This window comes from Hippopotamus amphibius, chromosome 1, assembly GCF_030028045.1.
Source record: "Hippopotamus amphibius kiboko isolate mHipAmp2 chromosome 1, mHipAmp2.hap2, whole genome shotgun sequence".
In the NCBI taxonomy this organism is placed as follows: domain Eukaryota; kingdom Metazoa; phylum Chordata; class Mammalia; order Artiodactyla; family Hippopotamidae; genus Hippopotamus; species Hippopotamus amphibius.
The window spans coordinates 76,897,304-76,917,790 of NC_080186.1; the positions used below are offsets into that span (position 1 = coordinate 76,897,304).

At 37.6% G+C, this 20,487-nt stretch overlaps 2 protein-coding genes across 4 annotated transcripts in view; one reads left to right on the plus strand and one right to left on the minus strand.

Annotated features, from left to right (window-relative positions):
- C1H1orf141 (chromosome 1 C1orf141 homolog) overlaps window positions 1–20,487 on the plus strand; it is a 205,821-nt gene that overhangs the window by 51,972 nt on the left and 133,362 nt on the right. The gene's annotated exons all lie outside the window — the stretch shown is intronic.
- The window catches only part of IL23R (interleukin 23 receptor), a 67,981-nt gene that overhangs the window by 7,172 nt on the left and 40,322 nt on the right, over window positions 1–20,487 (minus strand). Inside the window, exons 7-9 of the mRNA XM_057716977.1 lie at window positions 6,456–6,545; window positions 4,027–4,132; window positions 1,436–1,526 (exon numbers count right to left, since the gene is read on the minus strand). Of these exons, the coding sequence (XP_057572960.1) occupies window positions 1,436–1,526; window positions 4,027–4,132; window positions 6,456–6,545 (287 nt within the window). The remainder of the gene's footprint in view (window positions 1–1,435; window positions 1,527–4,026; window positions 4,133–6,455; window positions 6,546–20,487) is intronic.

A 20,487-nucleotide genomic window follows, 5' to 3' on the forward strand; every position in this document is an offset into this window, starting at 1 on the left:
CACTGAGGACTCTTGCTTCTTGACTCTGCTCACAACTCACGATGCTCATTTCTCTACCCTCCCATTCTGCCTCTTTCCTAGGACCATTCCTATTCCGGTGGAAACCCCCTCACTGACTCCTTGCTATCTTTCGCAACAGTTTTCAACCCCTTAGCAGGTTCTCAACACAGGCTGTGTAGTGGAGTCACTTGGGAAGCTTTGAAAAATGCTGTTGCCTGGGTCTCTCCATGTCCTCCCTGCCCTAAAGATCCTGGATTGTGACCTGGAAATCAGAATTCTAATATGCAACCAAGGCTAAGAAATGTTCCCTTAGAGACTCACCTGGGGCTAGGGAAGTTGATTAATGGGCTCACTAGATCTCCAAATGGAGCCACTTTTTCTTGTTTTACAAATACTTCTCTTCCTCACATCATTTGAACAAAGGGTTCCTAGGCTAAAAATAATTTTTTTTTTAAGTTTGAAAACTATTGATTGGCAGAATGAAGTCTGAGTTCCATAACAAGGCCTCCTGTGACCTGATCCCACTCTGTATTCCCGCATTATTCCAGCCACTCCTCACATCAAGTGTTTGCGCAAAGCCACACCCAACATGCTCTTCTTACTTCTGTGTCTTTGCTCATTTTGAATGTCCTTTGTTTCTCCTGAGCAATTCCTTCCCATCTTTCAATATGTTTCCTCTATACTGTTGTCATATTTGGGCTCATCTCTGTCACTGTACTATGTCCCTGGATCACAATGCGTGGATGATACGTCTGTCCCATCCACTGAGTTTTGAACCCCTTGACAGCCAGGCCAGAGAGCCAGAAAGCGTAGGAGCACACATAGCAGATTCCTTCTCCTCCTCCATAATCAGCAGCAGCTCCTCAACCACTGGCAAAGTCCCCTATAGCCTCAGGGTCTTCCCGGGGCACCCTTCTATTCTTTGTTAAACTGGAAACCTGGCCCACCCCCGTGAGGCCGTCTGCCACAGTCTCCTCACATTCATCTTCTCGAATTCCACTGGGTCTCAGGAGCAAAGTGGTGTCCTCCTTGGGCTCCACCTGCTTCTCCAGTCTGATGTAAAACAGAAGCCCCTTGGTGTCTCTGAGGCTCAATCTATTGAGATTTTCTTCCCTTGTCCTTCTGTCCCCGAAGACACCTTCCAATTGCTTGGCCACCAAGTGGCTCTGGCACCTGGCTCACAGTCTTCTACTCACTTTTCTCTTTAGAATGGCATTGCTTCTCTCTTCCATCTCTCTTTTCTTCCCCTAGTCCATTCTCTCATCTCCCTTAAATATGATTTGAAATATGTATAATCTTATTTCTACATAAGTTTATACAGTTGTGCAAATAGGCACACACATTTCTTTATTTGAATGGAAATTCTACTCCAATTATTGAACTGCACCCTTGGTTTCAGCTGCCATTTAGTTTGCATTTGATGGTGTTTGGTTACCTGTAGCATTTTCACAACATTACTGTTTTCCATATTAGGAATACCTTCATAAAGCCACTTTGGTATTAGCAATAAGATTCTTCTTTTAATTCTAAAAAACAAAAATGACACAGAATAAGCATCTTACTTGAGGACTGGTGGGGGCAATCATCTAGGAGATTAGGAAATGAACTAGAATGGAATGCATAATAAAAACCAAACTTTCTGATGCGGGAACTAAGATTTCCATCTCTTACTTTAAAAAGTTATGCGGGAAGTTGATGCAACATCTTTTCAGATTTTCCTCTTCTCTCGATTGCTCTGCATGTCTCTAATGAGCCAGAACATTACAAAACACTCACACTAGATTCAAGATAAGTGGGAGAACCACCCAGGAAGTGAAACCGTACACGTTAAATATGGCAAACCATTATAAGCGAAGATGTCAGTGTGGAAAAGTTTGTAAAACTTACAGGATATTTTGTAAAACTTTCCATGGGGACCGCAACCACAGAGAAATATTAAAGAAGAGAATGTCATATAATAAAACTATAATATTTGAGCTCCTCTAATTGTAATGATTCTAAATAAGGTTGAGATGATAGTGGTGGCTCCAAACTTTCCTTATGTGTTTGGAGTAAAAGTCTGGGGAAGTTTTCTTACATTTGTGTGACACGGTGAGAACACCAGTTTTTACATAGGCTGTGAACTTATTAAAGATATCTGGGGTAGGGTGACAGAAAGAGGAGTGAGAAGCTGTGAACACTCCACTTTTCCTCCTTAGCTACCCCTTGGTTCCGCCACTGTGTTGAAAGCACTTTCTACATCTACATAAAAATTGATTTCAGCAAAGAGGTTGTCCTGGGAGCTTAGGAGAGACTACATTGATCTCTGGCACATTATTACATGTTAACAACACACCACAATGGATCAGACTTTTTAACTGTTTATGCAGCTTCTCTAAGAACTTTTACTAAGTAACAACCAAAATGGCTGCATGGACTTTGCTAGCCCAATTTGACCTTGAACTGTAGGGTAAAAATAATTTCTTTACACATATTTACACAGTGTTTTATGGTTCAGGATTTTTTTTTGTTTTTTTGTTTTGTTTTGTTTTGTTTTTTACTAATTCACATTCCCTTTGTATACCTAAAATTAGACCAAATTAGTAACTTCATGCTTTTGTAGAAAGTTTTTATACAGCATACTGATACAGTGAGAAAAAAATATATATATATCCACTCTTATTTTCACTATATTTAAAAATGTTTTGCCCTCCATTTTCCAGTTCTGCTTCTGAAATTAGGCTTTTATAAATAACGTATAGTTATAGTAAAAACACTGTCTGCTCATATGTAAAATAGTTATATTGGAATTGTCTAGTTTTATCTTTTTAAAAAGAATGCTTGTTTAAATAATTAAATTAGCAAAGAATTGTTTTATTTTCTTATTATCATTACTACTAGGAAGTTAATTTTGAGTTAGTAACAAACAATGTTATTTAAAATTTCACGCAATCTAGGACATCTTTGGGCAATGAAACAAATATTAATACTCTTATGCACTGCAAGTTGGAACATTAAGATATTTCAGAGGGTTTTATGATCATGTATATTTTACAACCACCTAAAATAAAGTTCCATATTAGTTTTCTCACCTCCCAAGTGTACCAGGGATATGTTCATTAATGTATAATTTAAAAATTTAGAATTTGAGGAAAAAGCCTATGTAAATAAAAAAAAAATCACTAGTGTACTTTATTTAGAATAGCTCATTCTGAATCTTTTTACTGGTTATAAATTTCAAAGAAAGTAGGATTATGGAGCAAGTGATGGCAAGAAATAGAAACAGTGCCAATTAGGCAAAGAACATTCACATATGTTAAATGTGTGCATCATTGAATGAACTGAGTGACTGCCACATCAAACAACTCTATTAACAGATTAGAAATACTCAGTGCATCTAATAAAATGTAGAGCATCAAAAGCCTTGCTTCCCTCAAAGCCTTATTTTTATATAATTAGGCATGATCTTTACTAATACCATACTGCAAAAAAATGATTGAAGGAGGCCAAGGGGAATGAGCTTTGGGGCTGGATGCTAAAACACTAACACAATTGGTATCAAAGTGGGAAATTCAGACATTGCCACACTTCTCTTCACATTGATTCAGCGGATTTGTTTGAGTAGAACTTGAGGCAGGTTACGACTTAACTACTGTGAAGAGTCCAGGCACTGTAGACAGACTTGAGGGCACAATGAGAAGGCTGTGTAGGGAAAGAGAGAACACGGGCTGAGATGTCAGCTGCGTCTGGACTCCTGGCTTTGTGTTTGGTGACCTTGGGCTGAGCACTTAACCTCTGTAAGCCTCATGTAAGTCATCTGTAAAATAGGCCACTGAGTTTTTCTGGAAGAGTCGCTTGCAAGGATTAAAGAATGACATTTGTAAAGAGTTTGGCATGGGTGGGTACTCGTTAAACACTGTTCCCTTTGTTGTATCTTTCTCTCAAGAAAAATGTTGATGAATTTTTCTGGTAAATCACAGTATTGACTACATTTTGATGGTACACATACATGGGCTAAATGATAAAACAAATTCTACAGAAACCTACCCAGTTCGAAGCGATCTGTTAAATATCCCAATCAAAGAAAGAATTGACAACATAACGGCAAAGAAGACCATTCCCAATAAAAGCCCAATGTCTTGTTGCCTGTTGTCTGAAAGGAAAGAAAAATAATTTTAGCTATAATTTCCCTCTGTGTGACGCCAGAATCATTGTTCTTTCTACCCTGCTCCAAGGGAAGGTCATTGATCTCAAAGGACACAGGAGGGGGAAATAAAATTAACCTTTACCTTGGGCTGTAAAGTGACTGCCCTTCCAAACCACACAATGATACATTTTGTTTGAGGAAATTGGGCTGCACGTATCTGATGTCAGTGGGTTTCCAGAATTGAGTCTCTGGCAAATGTGGTCAGCATTAGACATTTTTCTGAGCTTGTGCTTGCATATTTTATATAAAAAAGTCTAGTGATGAACCTCATTTGGTTTGTCTAACACAAGTGAGAATTCCTAATTGCCCGCAACAGAGTCTAAAGCTGGTCACGATCACAACTGAAGATTTTTGTTTTTGTGGTTGTTCATTTGTTTTTTTAACCCTTCGTACACATAGCAGTTATGTACAACTTGTCACCATTCTTCCAAATTTATCGTTCGTGAATTTTTTCCTGCTGAAAAAGAACATTCACTCTACTTAGACCAATATATGTTGTAAGAGAGAAATCCAAATTGCCATATATCTTACACAGACATTTTATTTTAAAAACAATGCTTTTAAAAAATTTTGAAGTGGAATTAATCACCTGCAATCTTTAAATGATTAATATATTCAACATGTGTTACCTACCAGGCTCATCACATTTCCTTCCTAGTACAAGAAAAACCCTATTTTGTTTTTTCAAATGTAAACTTTGAGACATGACTGGAGTTGGTTCTCAGCCATGCCCATGCTGGGTATTCGCCCCTTTCATCCTTCTTCCTCCCTTCTTCTCTCCCTTTGGCAAATGTTTATCAGATACTTACCATGTGTCAGACACTGAATTGGCCCTTCCCTAGTTATTTCCCAGCTGCACTTAGCATACACTTGGGGGTCTCCAGGCTGTCCAGTCCCTCTCCTAAAGCCACTGGTGGGCCAGGGCCAGTGTGGCTTACTTCATGCCAGAGTACCAGTGGGGTATGGAATTAGTGTTTTTCTAGCACTAAAATACTATTGCTGAGGATTTCAAGCACCTAATGGGAGGTACTGGCTGCCACATACCCTTGGACATTAGTCCTGGAAGAGGATGAAGAATTCCCAAGTTACCATGAGGCCAGGGAAAGGAGTATGAGTAGAGCAGAGTCACCAAGAGAATAACTTGAGATACCTGGGTTCAAATTAGATGCTGCCACTTATCAGCTTTGTAACCTCGGAGCATAATAATTGAACTTGCCAAAGCTCAAGTTTCCTCTACGGTAAAGTAATACCTATCTAATAGAGCAGCCATGAGTTCCTAGCCCCCACAATTGCTACAGAAATATCAAGGTGCAGGTTTGGTGTGGGCGTCTGTAGTTAGGGGTCTATATTGAACCTAAGCATTTGGCTCATAATTGATTTACATAACACAGATTCAGAGCACCCTTACACTGCCTCATTTTCTTTATAACACTTACTGCACCTTTTCTTTTTGTGTTTGTTGTTTCCCCCACCTCCCACCCCACGCTGTCTATCTGGAATGGAAGCTCCATGAAGATAGGGGCTTTATTCATTTTTTTTTCACTGCTGATTCCCCAGTATTTAGAATAGTGCCTGGCACATAGTATATGTGCTTGGCAACATAGAATATTTTTTGAATGAATAAACAAAAGTCCAAAGAATGTCAATATCACCTGCCAAAGTTTTTATACTATTCCTGCCAGATTTGTGTTCAAAGAGATAACCTGATCTAATATCTTTTTATGCCTAAAACATTTAGGTATGCTTATCAATGGAAAATACTGAGCCATACTAACAAATAAAATGGGAGTTGGTTTGTGTAAGAGAAAGAGCACAGACTTCAGGATTGGAAATAGGATTTGAATTTTAGTCCAAACAAGTTCCTCAACCTCTCTGAGCTCCAGATTTCCCATCTGTAAAATAGATACATAACACTTACCTCAACAGGTTGTTTTGAAGATTGATAAAGATTTTGAAGATTGAAAAAGATGAAGTATATGAAACTCCTAGCACATGGTAGACACTCAAATAATGGTATTTTTTAGGAAGAATTTTTAAGGTCTTTAGCCCCATCACCAATAACCCAGAGCAAAAGCTGGCAAAATCTATCTAAACCACTCCTTAAATTCAATTTTAAGCAGATTTTTGTTGTTGTTTTTTTTCCTATGGAAAGCATGTGGCATATCTTACTATCAAGCAACGAATGCTTAACACATGATTTTTCAGTGTAGCGCATTCAGGTGAATAACTAGTAAAGACTATTCAACAAACCTAAGCAGTATTTTCTTACCAGAAGTAAGGTGTCCTTTAAAGATGGAAGCAAGTAGAAGCTTAGAATTCTGCGTATCGTATTGGTATGATTTCAGTGTGACCTGGGGGACTTAAACAAAAAGAAAATAGCATCACCTTTTTACTTTTTGCACTCAGGTTACTTAGTTTCCTAAGAGAGTTTCTTCACTTGTTTGGAGATGATTAAAGTAAACCAGTAACTTTAATAGGCTGGAAATATGGAGTAAAAGCAAACACCTTCGAGTGTGTGTGTGTTTTCTTCTTGTTTTTATTAAATTGGGTAAATCCCAAAGGAGGAAATATTCAAAGGACAATAAAAAACTACCTAGGGTTTGTAAGACTTCAAGGTGTGTCCATTAATTTCATGAGGCTTCTAGGCCACAAATACCAAAGAACTTTATTTCATTCACTGAACCAGAAGAAAACACACAACTGGTCTCTACTTGATTCTTTCCAATAGATGATGCAATAAAGTTTAGGTTTCCTTAAGAGTCTCTAAGATGTGTCACTTTTGCCTTTGCACAATCTTAGAGATGTTGTTGGTAAACAGCGTTTTGGCTCCATATAAGAAGCCCAGTTTTGATTAGCAGATGCTTTGAGGTTATAACGTAAGAGTGGAATGCCATTAATGACTTCCCTCTGCTCTTTTTGCACTGGGAAGAATCCTGGCCAGCCCTGTCTACCCATAATGGCTGTCAGGATACTGCTCATAAAAGCTTCTGACCAGAGTGGAGTCAGCTGCCTTGGTAGCTAACTCGTTTTCAGTCTGCACTCAAAAGAGTCCCGGAACTTCCTTACCCACCTCCTCCCTCCTGATAATAAAAAGCTGCCAGAGGTGACTTCAAGGACACGATTCTCCCAGCTGACAGGAGATATTCCTGAAAATGGTTCTAAGCTGTGGGTCCCCAAGAGGGTCTCAAGCCCTATTTATTCAGTCACTCTGATTTCAGTGTTCAAATTCTTCTTTTAGAATAATTACTTTAGGGACCAGGGAGATATCACAACTTGAGGTCTCCTTAACTGCTATGGAGATATCACAGGCTTGTATAACAAGCTATGTGGCAACTCTCTTTGAGAAAAATATCACAGAGTTCTGATAAAAAGATTCCTACGGGTCTTTGGAAATGTTTTAAAAAGACTGATCTGGGTGCAAGCCCAGGCTCAACTGAAGAGTAGTTTTCTAAGAACAATGCGTAGGGAATTTTAGAAGATGAAAACATCAGAAAAGTCAAAAGTTCTCTCCTGTGTTTTTATTCTCGCTTCTCCACAGCAAGAGAGAAATGTCTCACTGTGAATTGTGACAAATCAGAAACTCTTTCTGGCTCCTCAATGCTTCACTAAGTCTCTTTTTACCCTGAGTATGTGGTTCCATCCCCAATGGTCAACAGCCAGGTTTATGCATCTAAATTAGTATCTTATAGACTCATGTTCATTCTCAGGGAGCCCAAGCAGGAATCTGCACCTATATTATTTTACAATTTTAAGAAAAATATTACATTAAAATGTAACACAACTTTAAATTTGGCAAAATCATGGGTTTATAGCATATATTTCTGGATTACTTTTGTTTTAACTTTTATTATCTTAAAATTAGCATTTTTATTTAAAAATAGTATATGGTACTTTTCATACAGGTTGATATAATTCTGTTGTATAAACTACAGGTGGTTATTTGGCAATGAAACATCAGTTATTAAATTGCATCACATAAAAATAATTTTCATATCTGACTAGGGCTTTATTAGCCCTAATAGAGAAGAAACATAATCTTCCTTTAGAGTCTTTTTGCTATCACAGTTTCAAATCAACCAGATGTATTAATTTAAATTAGGCTAAGTTAAAGTCATTTAAAAGAGATTCTTAATTATGAGAGGGTAATTTCACAAAGAATCAGATATCTGAAGTAAGAAAATTTATAAACAAAACTGTCAGAGAAGAAGTTAAGCTAATGACAAGTTTTTTTAATTAATTTTTATTGAAGTATAGTTGCTTTACCATGTTCTGTTAGTTTCTGCTATACAGCAAAGTGAATCAGTTATACATATACACTGTACATATAGCCCCTCTTTTTTAGATTTCCTTCCCATTTAGGTCACCACAGATCATTGAGTAGAGTTTCCTGTGCTGTGCAGTAGGTTCTCGTTAGTTGTCTATTTTGTACATAATGTATATATGCCAATGACAAAATTTTTAAGTGTAGGACTGAAATGAAGCCATATAGACTATATTCTTCACGGCATACTGCCACCAAGTGGCTAGGTCATTTCTTCTTAAATCATACTTAATATTTTTCATTATAAAAGCAGTAACTATAATAGGAGAAAGAAATTTTAAAAAGAAAAATAAAAGGGAGAGGGGGAAAAAACTCTAATCCCATCCTCTTAATCCACCTGCCATGACTGAAAAACATTGTTTATATCTACTCTAATCATCACTGTATTGCCTAAAATGCTAGAAAAAGAAAATCTCATGGTATTTTTGTTATTTATTTAATGTCTGTGGTGTTATGTCCATAAAAAGACAATTCTGTCCCTGCATCAGAATATTGAATTATGCTTATTACACTCACAGCACATATTTAAGTATACTCAGAAACCCCAAATCATCTCTAATTTGCTAAGAATTTTTATATAACTTATGCACACTGACATTAGACACTAGAGTTAGTCTTAACAGAAGACAATGTGTTTATAGGGAATTTAGAATGGTTTTTAAAAAAAGATGTAGTTTCTTATTCTTGGACAAAACTAGAAGCATAACTACATTCTTTGGCTACCAAATAGCAACTTAATTTAATCAAATCTACTCAAAAGAATTAGTTTTAGCAATAATGTATTCCATCTGTTTCTTAGGGATAATGTCAAATCAGTTTCCTCAGCCTTTCCCTCTATGTCTACCATGGGGCAGAGTGTTTTGTTATTCTTTTAAAGTGATGATTTATTGAGTACTAATTATGTTCCAGATAATGTACTAGACTTTACATGCTTTCTCTCATTTAATCCTTACAACAACTCAATCAGGTAGATAGTACTGTTGTCCTCATTTTATGGATGAAGAAACAGAGACATAAAAAGGATAAATGACTTGTCCAAAGTCACTAGATAGAGGTTCAAGGGTGAAAATTCCTTCTTAGTCCTGGCACGTAATTTGTGCTGGTCACTGGCCCCATTAATTAATAATCTCACTTTTGTAGCAGGATAGCTCCAGGTGGGGCAGCTGAGAGCCTTGCAAGCAGTGCTGCCATGCTGAGACTTAGCCATTACTCCCTGGCGGCTGGCCAGTGTGTTAGAGCTGCCTGGCCTTGTAGCGCTCGGGACCCACCACAATGGACTATGTTTGGACTAACCCACCGAGCACCAATTCTTAGACTCTTCCAGCCTAGAGTTATTTTTGTCTGAACACCAACTATTTTCCTTGATTATACAAGTGATACATGCTAACGGTAGGATGCTTTAAAAATATAGAAGAGTATGAAAAAGAAAATACAATTTTATATTTGTTCACAAACTTGAAATAATCTTTTTAAATATTTGTTAGCAGCCTTTTGTGTATATCTGTACCTTAATTGAGATCACTCTCTTTACTAAAGAGTGTTGTGTGTGGAATTTTTAAATTTAATATCATATCATGAACATTTTTAAGTTTTATTAAAAATTGTTCAGAATCATCATACTAATGGCAATTTTGATATTTCATCATGTTTATTCAATCATCCCCCACTGAGAAACTACATAGCTTGGTGATTTCAAATATCAGCTTTGGATTCAGAGGAAACTCAGTTCAAATCCTGGCTCCACCTCTTGGAGTTGCATGGCCCTGGGCAAGTTGCTTAACCGCTTTGTGACTCAGTTTCTTCACTGGATAAAATTGGATGATAACAACACTTCATTCATGAGTTTTGATGAGATAGTTCATACAAAGCACCTAGTACCATGCCTTATACAAATTAAAAACTTAATAAGCATTAGCTATTGCTATTATTGGACTTTTAGATTGTTACCAAATTCTTACTTTTATAATTAGCTTTCAAATAAATATCATTGTACATAAGATTCTTTTCCATATCTCTGCTTATTTCCTAAGGCTAGATTTCTTTTTCTTTTTTTTAAAGATATGTAATTTAAAAAAATTATTTTCTAAAATTTTTGGTTGCACTGGGTCTTAGTTGCGGCCGATGGGCTCCTTAGTTGCAGCTCATGGGCTCCTCAGTTGTGGCATGTGAACTCTTAGTTGCAGCATGCATGTGGGATCTAGTTCCCTGACCAGGGATCAAACCCGCATCCCCTGCATTGGAAGGTGGGTTCTTAACCACTGTGCCACCAGGGAAGTCCCAAGGCTAGATTTCTATAAGTGGGATTAGTGGGCCAAAAGGGTATGGACATTTAAGGCTCCTTTGTTCATTTTTGTCCTTGCCAGTCTTGGTGTCAGAACCACACTAACCAAGGCCTGCATCTTAGAGGTTTGACCAGAGCTGATGCAGAGACCTTTCTAGACCTTTCTTTCAGAAGTTTCTAGATATTTAAGAAAGAGGAGCCATATTAAAGGTGTGTTTTTCACGTTAGTGAAGGTTTTTTTTCTGTCTTGTTTTTCGTGAAGCATAAGCATCTCCTTTTGGTTTCTTTCTATTCTCCTTCTTCTAATAATCTCAGCTATTTAACAGCTTTAACATGCTATCTCCCTAGGCCAGTTTAGCTTTATGGTTGGAATTCAACATTATTGGGCCAAGGGTGAAGATCTGACCCCAGTCCATGTCAGATGGCAAAGCAAAAGACAGTGGCCAGGCCTATCAAATAGACACCAGAAGCCCAGGGCAGAGAAAATGATACGTTCAGAACTCTTTACCACACCTTGAAAAACAAGTCAAATGATGAATCATTTCATAAGTCACCATGTCATCCCTGTGTGAAGGATAGGAGGTCGTGCCTAGACATAGTCAAGGGATTACCTTCATGCTTATATTCCTAGGCTGTAAGCACTTGGTACATAGGGAGTAAAGAAGGTTAAGAAATATGTATATGGTGATCATATTGTTAAAGAGAAAGAATAAGAGAAGGAAAAGGTGAAAAGCAGCAGCCACCTAGATATTTTCTTGAGTGACATGGACCATACAGAGGTAAGGATCTGATGTCAAAGTGTAGAAAAATTCTATGTGCAGGAACAGGCAGCTTCCAAGTTTCACCCGGTGGTTTAGAATTCTTCAAAGGTGCAACCTTGCTGTCAAGTCTAGCACTTACCTGTTCCTGAGTCTGAACAGTCTAGTGGACATTTGCCATTTTTCAGTTGCCCAGCACCAGGACTTACTTCTTTGTGGACATCCTAGGGTAAGCAGGAGGCAGGTAGGGCTTCCCACTGTGGTAGCCTCAATGGAGCAGAGACTCCCTCTCCCACAGCCAGCAAGTAGCTGCAAGCATATGACCTAAGCCTAGCTCATCAGATGCCCTCCTCCCTCACTTGCAAGGGACACGCAGCTCCAGGAAATCACTTAGAATCCAATATGGGTGCAGCAGCTATATCCAGGGTCGGTAACAGCAGCACCAGTGCAGTGTCCAGGGCACAGGGCAGGCAGTGGCAGTGGCCACAGTACCAGCTGCAGAGTCCTCACCAGATTCTTGCTAGGCTGTGATTTTGGCTGTGGTTCTAGTTCACGCAGTCCCTTGGATCCTGCTAGTGACCATTTTGCCAGCCTTTCTACTACTTTCCAGCTATCTTTCCAATAATTCCCTTTCTGCTTAAGAGAACTAGATTATATTTCTTTTGCTTGCACCTAATCACAATGAAAAATTGTGTATTTGGTAAAAGTTGCAATTGTTGGTAGTGGGTGGTTAGGTGAGGAGACAGGGTAGGACAAATAATGTCCCCACAAAGATGTCCATCCTCTAATCCCTGGAATTTGTGTATAGATTATTTTATATGGCAAAAGGGATTTGAGATGGGAGATTATCCTAAATTATGGGGGTGAAACTTCAAGGGTCTTTATAAGAAGGAGGCAGGAGGGTCAGAGTCAGCAAAAGAGATTGGCAGATGCTATGCTTCTGGCTCTGATGTTGAATGATGGGGCTGCAAGTCAAGAAATGCAGGCAGCCTCTAGAATCGGGAAAGACACTGAAAGTGACTCTCCTAGAGCCTCCAGAAGGAACACAGTTCTGCCAATGCCTTGATTTTGACCCAGTGATACTTATTTTGGATTTCTCACCTCCATAACAACTAGATAATACACTTGTATTGTTTTAAGTTAATGAATTTATACTAACATTTTACAGAAGCAATAGGAAACTAATACAGGAGATTATTACTTCCTCATGGAAAAGCATAATCTTTATTCTCTATTACTGGATTTCAAACCTCAGAGAAATTATGAATTGTTTTTATTCTACAAAACCCTGGTGATTTATTAGGGACAGAACCCAAAGAAGATTAAATAAACCCAGATGAAGGATCTAAAATGATCAGTATTTCAAGGAACATTGTGTATATGTTTAACCCAGTTTAGTAACCATAAATCTACAAATTTATAATCCATCTCAATATGAATGAATCAGAAATCTCTAATTACAAATAACAGAATTTTTGTAAAGTACATTCTGTGTGCCACTTCTAATTTGCATTATATTTAATATCACCTATATTTTGTTCCATTGATATAACATTTGTTTTGGTGGCTAAAAAGCCACTAAAAGTCCTGAAAAATTAATGAAAATCTTTGAGTCACTAGTAATGCAACAACCAATAGTATTTCATGAGAACAAAGTACAATGTGGTTTAATTTAATATCTTGCTTATGCTTGCCTTCCTCTGGAGAATTGTCAAAAAAAAAAAAAAAAAGAAAAAAGAAGAATATGATTTCTATGGGAAACTTTTCTACTGCAAGTTGTAGCTCAAACAGGTTAATTAGTCATTATGAAATGTGACTACCCATCCCTCAGGCCTCTGACTTGTCATTAAAGGGATTATAAAGCCTGTAACTTTTCTTTATTACAAAGGGATCTGTATTATAATGCAGAATTGAAAAACATTCCTGCCTAGAAGACCTCTTCTCACATTTTTCACACCAGTAGTAGCGAAATTAGGGAATTCATGTTCACATTATCAGTGTTGGTTTTCTAGGCTGACAAACTATTTTTTCCCCTTAGGGGCTCTTTCTGTACTGCTTAAAGACCTCGGGAACTTTTACAGCGACTTATCAAGGTTGGTGGTCTAGAAGCTCCAATCTTGGCAGCCCTTGGAGGTTTCCAGAGCCTCTGCTGAAATCTCAGTCCAGAGGCAGATGGGGTAATATGGGATGTGGTGGTTCATGGGAGCCACGGTCCTGCATCCTGTGCTTCTTGGGATCCTGGGCTGCTAAGGGGGCTGGGGTGCCCAGTGACTGAGGAGGCAGTGGGCAGGAGGAAAAGTAAGCAGAGAGGGAACCACACAGCAACAGAGAGAATGGTCTGAGATTCTCATGTCCCCACCCTTTCCTGGCCCCCAAAACCACTGTTACTAAGCCAATGGCTTCGGCACTTAGTTCTCTCCCTTTCTGTCCACATTTCCTGCCCACAGCCTTCATGACACTTCTCCCTCTTAAAGGGTGTGTCCAGCCTCCAGAACACTGGTTTTTACACTTTGCTGCAGAAGTATCATTTGGCTAGAGGCTGAGGAATCTGCATTTTAAACTAGTACCGAAGCATTTCTAATGCAGATGGTCCACAGACCCCACTCTGAGAAGCATTTCTTTCAAGACATTTTATTAAACCAGAGCCAGCTGGAAAAAACACACTGTGGTGCCTTGTCTTGGGCAAGGTCACCTTTTCTACCTATACTTTGTCCTCATCTTAGACTGCCCTATCCTATCCCAAGGTTTCTATGGTTTCAGTCTCATCACTTTAACCCAAACCTGCTTCCACAACTTGCATTCATTGCCAAAGTAGAAATAGTTGATAGCATCTTGTAGTTCCCTTTTCTCTCCTGTATTTGCATTTCATAACAAACATTACATTAAATGCAGCTCTGTTGGCATATTAGCTAATGTGTAGAGGAGAATTTGGTTAGGTGGCCCAGGGGAGGCTGACACGGGACCCTCCTAGGTCTCTTAGGAAGGAGACCAGCAGAGCTACAGGGTGAGTGCTGGAATCCTACAGCCTGAGCTATGCTCTGGCCCTACCATTTACCAGCGTTATAACATTCAGCAAAGTGCTTAACCTCCCTGAGCCTCATCTTCATCCGCACAATTGGAATAATAGTTTTGTAAGGATGCAGTGGTGAGTAAAATCCTTCTTACAGTGCCCAACATATAATAAGCATCCAATAAATGTTAGCCATATTATTTATTATCCTGAAGTCACCTGGATTCAGTCACTGAATTAGCCTCTTGTTATTATACCAGGATAGAAAAATATGAGCCTTTACACCAGAGAAATTTCTCCTATGTGTTTGCTAAAGTCTGATAGTATTTTCTGAGGTTGATTTTTTTTTTCTCTTTTAGTATAGTAGTCCCCCCTTATCGGTGGTTTTGCTTCCCTCAGTTTGTTACCCTGGTCAACTGCGCCCAAAAATATTAAATGGAAAATTCCAGAAATAAACAATTCATAAGTTTTAAATTGCGCACCATTCTGAGTAGTGTGAAGAACTCTCATGTTGTCCAGCTCCATCCAGACGCGGATGTGAGTCATCCATGGGTCTCTCCTGTTAATCACGTAGTAGCCTGCTTGGTTATCAGAACAACCTAAATTTCCTGGTATCTCTGCGCTTGTGTTCAAGTGACCCTTATTTTATATAATAATGGCCCAAAGTACAAGCGTAGTGATGCTGGCAATTTGGATGTGCCAAAGAGAAGCTGTAAAGTGCTTCCTTTAAGTGAAAAGATGAAAGTTCTCAACTTATTAATTAAAGAAAAATAATCCCATGCTGAGGTTTCTGAGTCATACAGTAAGAATGAATCTTCTATCCTTGAGATTGTGAAGAGGGAAAAAGAAATTGTGCTAGTTTTGATGTCATACCTCAAACTGCATAAGTTATAGCTACAGTGCGTGATAAGTGCTTAGTTAAGATGCAGAAGGCATTAAATTTGCACAATAAGATATTTTGAAAGAGACTACATTCATGTGACTTTTATTATAGTATATTGTTATAGTTGTTCAATATTATTACTAGTTGTTGTTAGTCTCTTGCTATGCTTAATTTAGAAATTAAACTTTATCATAAGTGTGTATGTACAGGAAAAAAAAACATAGTATTTATAAGGTTTGGTACTATCCATAGTTTCAAGCATCCACTGGGGGTCTTGGAATATATCCCCCACCTATAAGGGGGGACTACTGTGTAAGGCTTTGTTTTCCACTGAAGTCTAAATACTCTAAGAAGTTGCCACAGCAATCAGAGAAGAAAAAGAAATAAAAGGAATCCAAGTTGGAAAAGAAGTAGTAAAACTGTCACTGTTCGCAGATGACATGATACTATACATAGAAAATCCTAAAGATGCCACCAGAAAAGTACCTGAGCTAATCAGTGAATCTGGTAAAGTTGCAGGATACAAAATTAACACACAGAAATCTCTTGCATTCTTATACACTAACAATGAAAGATCAGAAAGAGAAATTAAGGAAACAATCCCATTCACCATTGCAACAAAAAGTACAAAATACCTATGAATAAACCTAACTAAGGAGGTAACAGACCTGTGCTCAGAAAACTATAAGACACTCATGAAAGAAATCCAAGATGACACAAACATATGGAGAGATATACCATGTTCTTGGATCGGAAGAATCAACATTGTGAAAATGACCAAACTACCCAAAGCAATCTACAGATTCAATGCAATCCCTATCAAATTACCAATGGCATTTTTCACAGAACTAGAACAAAAAATCCTAAAATTTATATGGAGACCCAAAAGACCCCAAATAGCCAAGCAATCTTGAGGGGAAAAAACGGAGCTGACTTCAGACTATACTACAAAGCTACAGTAATCAAGACAATGTGGTACTGAAACACAGAAATATAGACCAGTGGAACAGGATAGAAAGCCCAGAGATAAACTATGGTCAACTTATCTATGACAAAGGAGGCAAGGATATACAATGGAGAAAAGACAGCCTCTTCAATAAGTGGTGCTGGGAAAACTGGACAGCTACATGTAAAACAATGAAATTAGAACACTCCCTAACGCTATACACAAAAATAAACTCAAAATGGATTAAAGACCTAAATGTAAGGCCAGACACTATAAAACTCCTAGAGGAAAACATAGGAAGAACACTCTTTGACAAAAATCAGCAAGATCTTTTTTGACCCACCTCCTAGAGTAATGGAAATAAAAACAAAAATAAATAAGTGGAACCTAATGAAACTTCAAAGCTTCTGCACAGCAAAGGAAACTACAAGCAAGATGAAAAGATAATCCTCAGAATGGGAGAAAATATTTGCAAATTAATCAACAGACAAAGGATTAATCTCTATATAAACAGTTCATGCAGCTAAATATCAAAAAAACAAACAACCCAATCAAAAAATGGGCAGAAGACCTAAACAGGCATTTCTCCAAAGAAGACATACAGATGACCAAGAGGCACGTAAAAAGCTGCTCAACATCACTAATTATTAGAGAAATGCAAATCAAAACTACAATGAGGTATCACCTCACACTGGTTAGAATGGGCATCATCAGAAAATCTACAAACAGTTAATGCTGGAGAGGGTGTGGAGAAAGGTGAACTCTCTTGCACTGTTGATGGGAATGTAAATTGATACAGCCACTATGGAGAACAGTATGGAGGTTGCTTGCAAAACTAAAACTAGAACTACCATATGACCCAGCAATCCCACTGCTGGGCATATCCCCAGAGAACACCATAATTCAAAAAGACACATGCACTCCAATGTTCATTGCAGCACTATTTACAATAGCCAGGACATGGAAGCAACCTAAATATCCATCAACAGATGAATGATAAAGAAGATGTGGTACATACATACAATGGAATATCACTCAGCTGTAAAAAGGAATGAAATTGGGACATTTGTAGAGACATGGATGGACCTAGAGACTGTCATACAGAGTGAAGTGAGTCAGAAAGAGAAAAACAATATCGTATATTAACACATATGTGTGGACTATAGAAAAATGGTACAAATCAACCAGTTTGCAAGGCAGAAATAGAGACACAGATGCTGTGAACAAACATATGGACACCAAGTGGGGAAAGCAGGGTTGGGGGGTGTTAGGGTGGGATGAATTGGGAGATTGGGATCGCCATATATACATTACTAATAAGAAAAAAAAATTGTACGCCTTAAATATATGCAGTTTATTGTATGTCAATTGTATCTCAATAAAAGTTCTTAAAAAATAAATAAATACTCTAAGGAAGGAAAAGATAATACGTCATTTAACCCTTATTATGATTGAGTTCCTTTGCTTTCTTTTGGAGACCAGGTTTTTAAGGGCCAAGGAAAGGCACTATCCAGAGGGAAAGTGATACAGAAGAATGCCAGGGGCCTGCAGGAAAAGCCATACCTACTTCATGATTTGTCCTGTGGTGCCATCTGGGCATAAATTTGAAAACTCATTGTTTCAGGGTGAATCAATTTAGTGATATACATAAGAATTTTAGAGAACAAGAACAGGAAATTCCTGCATAGAGGGAAATTATTCCCTGGGTTGTGTTTCTTCATAAATAAATAAACAAACAAACCTTTAATTACTGGGAAAATTTGGCCAAAAAACCCCATTATTAAACCTGTTGGTTAACTAAAGTATTATAGGAACTATATCTTTTTATTTTTTCAGTTATGAAACAACTCAAACTTCAGTTGTGAGGTTTGATTCTTAGTGCTTTTATTTATATCTTTATTTATAATGGTCTATACTTTTTATTATACTTTTGTATTGACTGTCTTCTCTAGAATTGAGATCTTTGTCTCCTTTGCCCACTGAGGTTCTGCAAGTACCTGGCAAGTCCTGGTGCATGGTAGAGAATAAATGAATATTTCATGAACAACTTAAATGAATGACTGTCTTTTCATGGATAGCTTTTTAAAAAGCAATTGATATTAAAGATTTACTGAAAAGCAATTTGGCAATTTGCATCTTAAAATGTGCTTAACTCTTGATCAAAAAAGACCTAAGACATAAGGAGAGTTTATATACAAAGCTATTCAAAGAAGCTTATTGATAATGGGAAAAGTGCAATAACCTAGATATTGTTTAAATAGAGAAATGATTAAATATACTACATCCATAAACTGGAATACACCCATTAAATAGGTTTTTAATTCAACAAGGTAGATTAAGTAAGAAAATCAGGATATAAAACAGTATATATACCACAGCATCAACCATTAAAAAAATATGTGCATAGGAAAAAACTAGTATTAAATCCATTAAAATGTAAACCACTTATTTCTAGGTTGCATATTACAATAGACTCGCATTGCTTTCACAAATAGAAAAAAAAGGGATAAATTTTCTAGAAGATTTAATACTAGCATGTTCCCTAACACACTTACCCTGTTTCTTCTTTAATGTGTCTTAGAAAGGACTTTGTAACCAAGCAAATAGTTTATAGTTCCTTTTAACTATGTTAAACATGGATAGATGCAAATCTTCAGGGATATTTAATTTTAACTGGCATTTTTGCCTCTTAAGTGATTTTTTTTCCCCTTAGGAAACAAAGACTTTACATTTAGAATTGCTGCAGGGTAGCTGTGATGTTCCTGTTCCTTCTATGAGAGGTTTGTGGCCTTTACTTTTATTTTTTTAGGCACATGGGCTGAGTTGCTCTGTGGCATGTGGGATCTTCCTGGAGGCTGGGATCAAACCCGTGACCTCTGCATTGGCAGGTGGATTCTTAACCACTGCACCACCTAGGAAACCCTGTGGCCTTTACTTTTAAAGGAGAACATTTGTACAGTATCTCTTGGTATTTCTGGGGGATTAGTTCCAGGACCCCCTGCAGATACAAAAATCAGAGGAAGCTCTTCCCTTAATTAAAATAGAGTAGTATTTTCCCATAATCTATGCACACCCTTCCGTATACTTTAAATCATCTCTAGATTACTTATAATGCCGAATATAATGTAAATGCTATGTAAATAGTTGTAAATACAATGTAAATGGTATGGAAATTGTTGCTGGTGTGAGGCAAATTCAAGTTTTGCTTTTGGAACTTTCCAGATTTTTTTTTCCCAAATATTTTCTATCTATGGTTGGTTGAATCTGTGGATGTGGAACCCATGAACATGGAGAACTGACTGTACTTAACTTGTAGGATATTTTGTTAAGCTGTTCCTCCACTTTGATGTATAGTTGACCCTTGAACAACACAGAGGTCAGGGGCGCTGACCCTCCACACAGCCAACATCCGCATATAATTTATAGTTGGTTCCCTGTATTCCCTGTTCCATTGCATCCCGGTTTTGCACCCGTGGATTCAACCAACCACAGATTGTGTAGCATTGTAGTATTTATTGAAAAATATCTATGTATAAGTGAATCTGTACAGTTCAAACCCATGTTGTTAAAGGGTCAACTGTAATTAGTTAAAGAAAGAAACTGATGAGATTGCTGAGGGCTGGTAGTGAGTAAGAAAATTCGTGTTCTGCTTTAACTGCTGTTTCCCACTAGCAGTGAAGCAAGTCATGCTTCAGTTTCTTCATTTGTAAAATGACGCCAATTACACTACCAAATATGACAGATGTAAAGGTCAAACAAGCTTATATATAATCTTGCTAAACAATTCTAGATTTCATTAAAATAACTGGATTATCACCTAAATTAGACTATTTTAAAATGGCATATAAAGTCCTAAGAATTTTAACAATATCAACTTAAGACAGAATACCTTAAATTGAAAACTTACTTTAAAAAAAGAGAACTGATAACCAGTATTACAAATGTTTCCCTTAATGATGTATTTCTAATATTTTGGCATTAGGGGGCGCCAAAAGAACGTTTAAGCTTGTCTCTCTCTTGGTGTCCTCTGCTTATTTGGTGTCCATCAATATTTATAATGTACGTCAAAGTGCTTTGAAAACATAAAACACAATTACAAGAT